This window comes from Urocitellus parryii, chromosome 3 (genome assembly GCF_045843805.1).
Source record: "Urocitellus parryii isolate mUroPar1 chromosome 3, mUroPar1.hap1, whole genome shotgun sequence".
Taxonomy (NCBI): domain Eukaryota; kingdom Metazoa; phylum Chordata; class Mammalia; order Rodentia; family Sciuridae; genus Urocitellus; species Urocitellus parryii.
Genome location: NC_135533.1, coordinates 219,836,045 through 219,841,924, shown reverse-complemented (window position 1 = coordinate 219,841,924; position 5,880 = coordinate 219,836,045). Strand labels below are relative to the sequence as shown.

At 67.2% G+C, this 5,880-nt stretch overlaps 1 protein-coding gene across 1 annotated transcript; it reads left to right on the top strand.

Moving 5' to 3' along the window:
* Nucleotides 1-892: 892 nt before the first annotated feature.
* On the top strand, nt 893-3,983 carry Misp (mitotic spindle positioning). The gene is made up of 4 exons (XM_026413902.2): nt 893-2,585; nt 2,967-3,094; nt 3,347-3,385; nt 3,894-3,983. Exons 1-4 carry the CDS (start codon nt 893-895, stop codon nt 3,981-3,983), a joined length of 1,950 nt encoding a protein of 649 aa, XP_026269687.2.
* Nucleotides 3,984-5,880: the final 1,897 nt, after the last annotated feature.

Here is a 5,880-nt window from a genome sequence, read left to right as displayed (position 1 = left end):
CCTGGGGAGCTCTGACCTGGGGCTGTGACCTGGGGGCTCTGACCTGGGGGGCTCTGACCTGGGGCTGTGACCTGGGGGGCTGTGACCTGGGGAGCTGTGACCTGGGGGCTGTGACCTGGGGCTGTGACCTGGGGGCTCTGACCTGGGGAGCTGTGACCTGGGGAGCTGTGACCTGGAGCTGTGACCTGGGGGGCTGTGACCTGGGGGCTGTGACCTGGGGAGCTGTGACCTGGGGGGCTCTGACCTGGGGCTGTGACCTGGGGAGCTGTGACCTGGGGGGCTGTGACCTGGGGGGCTGTGACCTGGGGGCTGTGACCTGGGGAGCTGTGACCTGGGGGGCTGTGACCTGGGGGGCTGTGACCTGGGGGCTGTGACCTGGGGAGCTGTGACCTGGGGGGCTCTGACCTGGGGAGCTCTGACCTGGGGGCTGTGACCTGGGGAGCTGTGACCTGGGGGCTGTGACCTGGGGAGCTGTGACCTGGGGCTGTGACCTGGAGCTGTGACCTGGGGAGCTGTGACCTGGGGGGCTGTGACCTGGGGGCTGTGACCTGGGGAGCTGTGACCTGGGGCTGTGACCTGGGGAGCTGTGACCTGGGGGGCTGTGACCTGGGGGCTGTGACCTGGGGGGCTGTGACCTGGGGGGCTCTGACTGGGGGGCTGTGACCTGGGGGGCTGTGACCTGGGGAGCTGTGACCTGGGGCTGTGACCTGGGGAGCTGTGACCTGGGGCTATGACCTGGGGGGCTGTGACCTGGGGGGCTCTGGCCTGGGGGCTGTCACCTGGGGGCTGTGACCTGGGGGCTGTGACCTGGGGGGCTGTCATTCCTTTCTCCCTCAGTGAGTCCAGAGGTCTCCATCCGCCAGAGGAAAGTCAAGCCAGGAAACCCCAGAAGATGGACCGGGTGACCAGGTACCCCATCTTCAGCATCCCGCACTCGGCTCGCATCACTGGCCTGGCGCTGGACGGAGACACCAGCTACGCCATCGCGCTGGTGGGCGTGGGGCCCGAGGAGGCTGGCTGGGACCAGGACAGGCCACAGGCACGGTCCCCTGACCCTAAGGCCCAGGTGGACCTGGTGAAGACCGGGGCGACCCACAGCAGGCAGGCCTTCGCTGGCCAGTGGTCCCTGAGACCACTCTGCCTGGAGGACGACAAGGACGGGGACACGCGGACTCACCACCCGCGTGCCAGCAGTGTGCTCCCCAGGCAGCGGCAGGACCTGGAGCAGGAGCGCTGGGCCGTCCTCCAGGGCCAGGCAGTCAGGAAGGGTGGCACGGTGGCCACGCTCGGCGGCGCCTCTGACCACGGGGACCCCGGGCCCCTGGGCCACCTGCAGTCCACCCCCCTGGAGGAGGACAGGATTGACAGGGAACAGATCGACTTCCTGGCAGCAAGACGGCAGTTCATCACCCTGGAGCAGGCCAACGCCACGAGGGCGCCCCCCAGGCCCCCCACCAGGGCTGCCCCCCCGTGTGCCCCTCCAGGGCCCAGCCCAGCTCTGCCGGCCCCAGGCAGGCCTCCCCTGGCCAATGGGAGTGTGGTCCCCCGTGAGCCCCAGGTGAGGGAGCTGTTCAGGGAGAAGAAGGGCCGGGGTCGGCCTTTGGGGTCCAGCATCCCCGCTGTCCGTGACCCTGGCTCCCGGCCCCGAGTGGAGTCACCAGAGGCCCCCAAGGAAACGCCCATCGAGCGGGAGATCCGACTTGCCCAGGAGCGCGAGGCCGACCTGCGGGAGCAGAGGGGGCTTCGTCGGGCGGCTGGCTGCCAGGAGCTGGTGGAGATCCCCACCAGGCCAGTGCTGACCAGGGTGAGCCTGGCCGAGGCCCCTCGGTGGGACAGGGGGCGCCCATCACTGTACGTGCAGCGGGACATGGTTCAGGAGACCCAGCGCGAGGAGGACCACCGGCGGGAGGGCCTGCAGGCGGCCCGGGCATCCACGCCCGACTGGGCCTCCGAGGACCCCCAGCCTGGACTCAGAAGAAGTGTGAGCTCCGACTCCATCCTGGGTCCCACTCCAGACGCCCAGGCGGCTGACCCCGCCCCGGCCTCCAGGAAAGTGAGCCGCATCTCCCCCGAGGCCTACCAGCCCTACCTGGCCGCCCAGGGCCCCCAGCTGCAGATCTCGGCCCTCAGACCCCATGGCAAGCCCAGCGGCCTCTCCGCCGAGGGGGTCAGGGCTGTGGCCTCTCCCAGGGCCGCGGGGTCTCAGAGGCAGCTCCCAGAGTCCTCTGGAAAGCCCCTGAGCACCAGGCAGGAGTCTGCCCAGCCCCTCCGGGGAGCCCCGTTGGCCGGCGAGGGCCTGGTCCGGTGGGATCACTTCCGCCTGCGTCCTCTGCGGTTCAGGGCCCCAGATGTCCCTCAGCAGGCTGAGGCTCCCCAGGCCTGGGGCCGGGAGACGGCGGGGACCCCAGTGCTGAGGCTGCAAAAGTCCCTTTCCTCGGATCTGCTGGAGAGGGAGGTGGAGAGCGTCCTGCGCCGGGAGCGTGAGGTGGCGGAGGAGCGGAGGAGTGCCCTCTTCCCAGAGGTCTTCTCTCCGCCACCAGAGGAGGACGGTGAGCCGGACTCCAGGAGCTCCTCGCGGGCATCAGGTGAGAAGGGGCGGCCGGGGAACAGAAATGGAGGCAGAGTGGAAGGCTGGCTCTCGGGGAGGGGAGAGATTTTGGAGAAATGTCAAGTCTGCCTCAGGGCTTTCACCTTACGGACCCAGATGATTTGTTACGAGGTGCAGAGGGGTTCGCCAGTGTCTATCATCTCCGTGGTCCTTCCTGTTCAACATGGTCTATCCCTGTCGCTCGCTGCTCTTTGCCTTGATGACTGAGTCCAGCTGTCCACCCAGAGTCTCCTGACTGGTTATTTTTGTCGATCTGTCAGGATCAGTTGCTGCTGCCTGTCCATCTGTCAGCTGAGCGGAGGTCTGACGGTGGGTCTGCCCACTGATGCCCCTTCTTTCTCCCACTCCCCGTCCCCAGGCATCGTGGGCAGCTACTCTGTGTCCGAGTCCCCCGTGTTCACCCCCATCCGCCTGCACTCGGGCCTGGTGTGGAAGGCAGAAGCCCCGGCAGCGGAAGCGGCTGGGCAGAGGAAGAAGGAGCTCTGGGTGCGTGGGACGGGCCCCAGGCCAGGCGGGCCAGGGTGATCCTCGCCTCCCAGCCAGGCCTGCTCCCCATGGAGCCCCAGTCTGGGGGACCGGGAGGCTGCGCCCAGGGTGGCGTGAGGGGGCCGTGTGGTGACCACTTGAGTCTGGGCGGTGGGGACCCTAGGAGAGTTGGAGGGAGGGGTGTGGGAGGCCTTCAGGCAGGCTCCTGGGAGGACCGGGGAAGGACCGGGGCTGACCGGCCTCTCTCCGCAGTACGCAGGCATCAACCCCGCGGATCGGGTCAACTCAGAGGTGAGTCGACGCACAGTGGCCACCCATCCCGCAGATCCTCCTGCGGGTCCTCCTCCTCTGGCCTCCTCCGCTCCAGGGTGGGGCCCAGCCGGCTGGGGGGGGGGGCGTGGTGTCCGCCAAGGTGGGTGCTGCTGGACTCCGCCGTGATGGCTGCGGGGCTTCACCTGCTTCCACCAGGTGGAGGGCTGGGCTCAGATCAGGGGGTTTTTCTGGCGTCCTGGCCTCAGCCTCCCTCTAGCACCACCAGGCAAGGGCACTTCTGTGAGGGGTGAGTGTGGAAGTGCAGCCATCTCAGAGGGCAATCCGTCCTCCTGGAGCTGAGTCCAGACTTCTTCCCTGGGGAGTTCCTCGGTGGGAGTCGGCAGGTTCCTTGGTCAAGCTGCCAGGAGTAGAGGCCTGAGACAGAGGAGGGGGTCCTGTCCCCTGTTGTAGGCCTTGTCTGTGACTTGGCAGTGCCAAGGTGCCTGCTGAGGGCAGGACCCTGAAGACACTGCCTTTTCTGGTGCAGATCCTGGAGGCCACTCGGGTGACCCGGCACAAAAACGCCATGGCAGAACGATGGGAGGCCGGCCTCTATGCCATCGAGGGCGAGGACTGAGCTTGGGGACAGGACGTGTTGCCCTCCCTGGCCCTTAGGAACTGCCAAGACCAGCACGGCCCCCCTCCCCGAAGCAAACAGGCCCCGTTGAAATCCAGGTCTGAAGGAGGAATCACTCCTGAGGACTGGGCGGGTTTTCTTTTCCGTTTTTATTTTCCTGGAGAAAATGCTTTGGAGTCTGCAGCTGCGCTGAAATGAGATGGCTTCCGATTCTTCTGCCTCAGACCGAGATTTGCCCCAACGCCCTGGGGGCCAGGAGACCAGGCGCTTCGCCTGGGCCTTCTTGGGGACACTCCGCCTCCCCCTGAGGAGTCCCACCGCACCGCCCGCGAGATCCTCTGGCCAGAGGGGGACTAGCCACGGCAACGCCTCTGCAGCCTGCTGCAGGGCCGCAGAGCGCCGCCTCCACCCGGGAGCCGCCTGGGACGTCCACCGAGAAATACACTGCCCAGCAGCCTGCCTACCGGCTGCCTGTAGCACAAAGCCAACCTCACATCTGCCTGGTCTTTCTTGGCGCCAGGTCTGCACTGGGACCCCGCGTCCCCTGGAGCGGCAGGTGCTGGCCTGGGCCCCCCGGGGCCCCCCCATCTCATCTCCAGCACTTGAATGCTTGTTGAGCGCCTGCGGCATCCCTGGCCTTCCTGGTGTCAGGGCGATGGGAGGGTCGTGAATTAGGCTCCAAGGGACTGTAGGCTCACCAGAGACGGTGGGATCCTACTGGCCAGGGCCACGGATGCTGGACGCAGTCCCATCATGCCCCGCCGCTCTGCACCCTTGGGGATCCTCTGGCTGCTCGGCCTCAGTGGTGAAGACCCAGAGGGGTGCGTCTGTGTGCCGCCAGGGTGACCCACCCCGTGTGAAGCACACTGTCCCTGGCCCAGTTTTGCACCCCCCTCCCCGGGATGCTAAGAGAGGCCATATAGCCTGGGGACCCGCTTGGGAAGGCCGGCCATGGCTACTTTAAGAACTCTGTATTTAAGGCGGGCCCCCGGGACAGCCACCGGCAGACGTGGGTCTGGAATAGCCCCACAGCGAGGGACCCCCAGCCGAGGAGGCCCGAGGGAGGAGGCTGGCTCCCGCCCTCAGGGAGCTCTGAACTAAGGCTGGCTGCGGCCCCTGCACCTGGGCGATGCTGTCCACGTGGGCTTTCTGCCCTTCCCCGGGAGGCAGGTCCAGCACGGGCATCCCAGGTGGGTCTCAGAGGCTTCTCCAGGGTCTCCCTCCTCTGTCCCCTGGTGCCTGGCGGGAAGTCCCTGTTCCTCTGCCTGAGGAGGCAGGTCTCCCACGGGCTAGAGGCAGGTTGGAGAGCAGGAGGCGGAAGTCCAGGGGAGCCGGGCTGGTCCCTCCTGAGGCCCAGCAGGGGTGTGTGCCCCTCCTCCAGCTCCAGAGCCAGCAGTGCAGCGTCTCGGCGTCCCTCTCTGACTCTGGCCCTCCTGCCTCCTCCCGTGAGGACCCCGGGCCCCAGATGGCCAGGTAGCTGCAGCTCAGAGCCCCGCCTGCCACAGGAGGTGACGTGTCCACGGGCCTCGGAGTCTGCAGCCTGGGCCTCTTGGGGGCTGCTTTCTCCTTTCTTCCTGTGGTGCTGGGGGTTGGACCAGGACCTGGGGCACCCACGGCCAGCACCCTGCCGACCGAGCTTCGTCCCCAGCCTCTTGGGGGCCATTTCTACCCTCACAGAGGGTCTTGGCAACCCCGTCTCCACTGACCTTCTGCCACCTCTGCTCAGGCTCCCTGGGACTGTGGCTGCCAGGTGCTGCCTGCACGAGGCCTGAGGCCCCACCACGGGACCAGGCTGCGCTGAGGCGGGTCCCTTCTTCAGGGCAGCCGCTGAGTCCTCTGCCAGTCACTGGGTCAGAGGAGCATGTTCACGTGTCATCTCATTCATGACACTGTCCCA

Bases quoted from the DNA above. Each gene is read 5' to 3' on its own strand.
- Misp (XM_026413902.2), top strand. From the start codon at position 893: ATGGACCGGGTGACCAGGTACCCCATCTTCAGCATCCCGCACTCGGCT. The intron at 3,095-3,346 runs GTGCGTGGGACG...CTCTCTCCGCAG, and splicing joins AGAGGAAGAAGGAGCTCTGG to TACGCAGGCATCAACCCCGC. The intron at 3,386-3,893 runs GTGAGTCGACGC...TTTCTGGTGCAG, and splicing joins CGGATCGGGTCAACTCAGAG to ATCCTGGAGGCCACTCGGGT.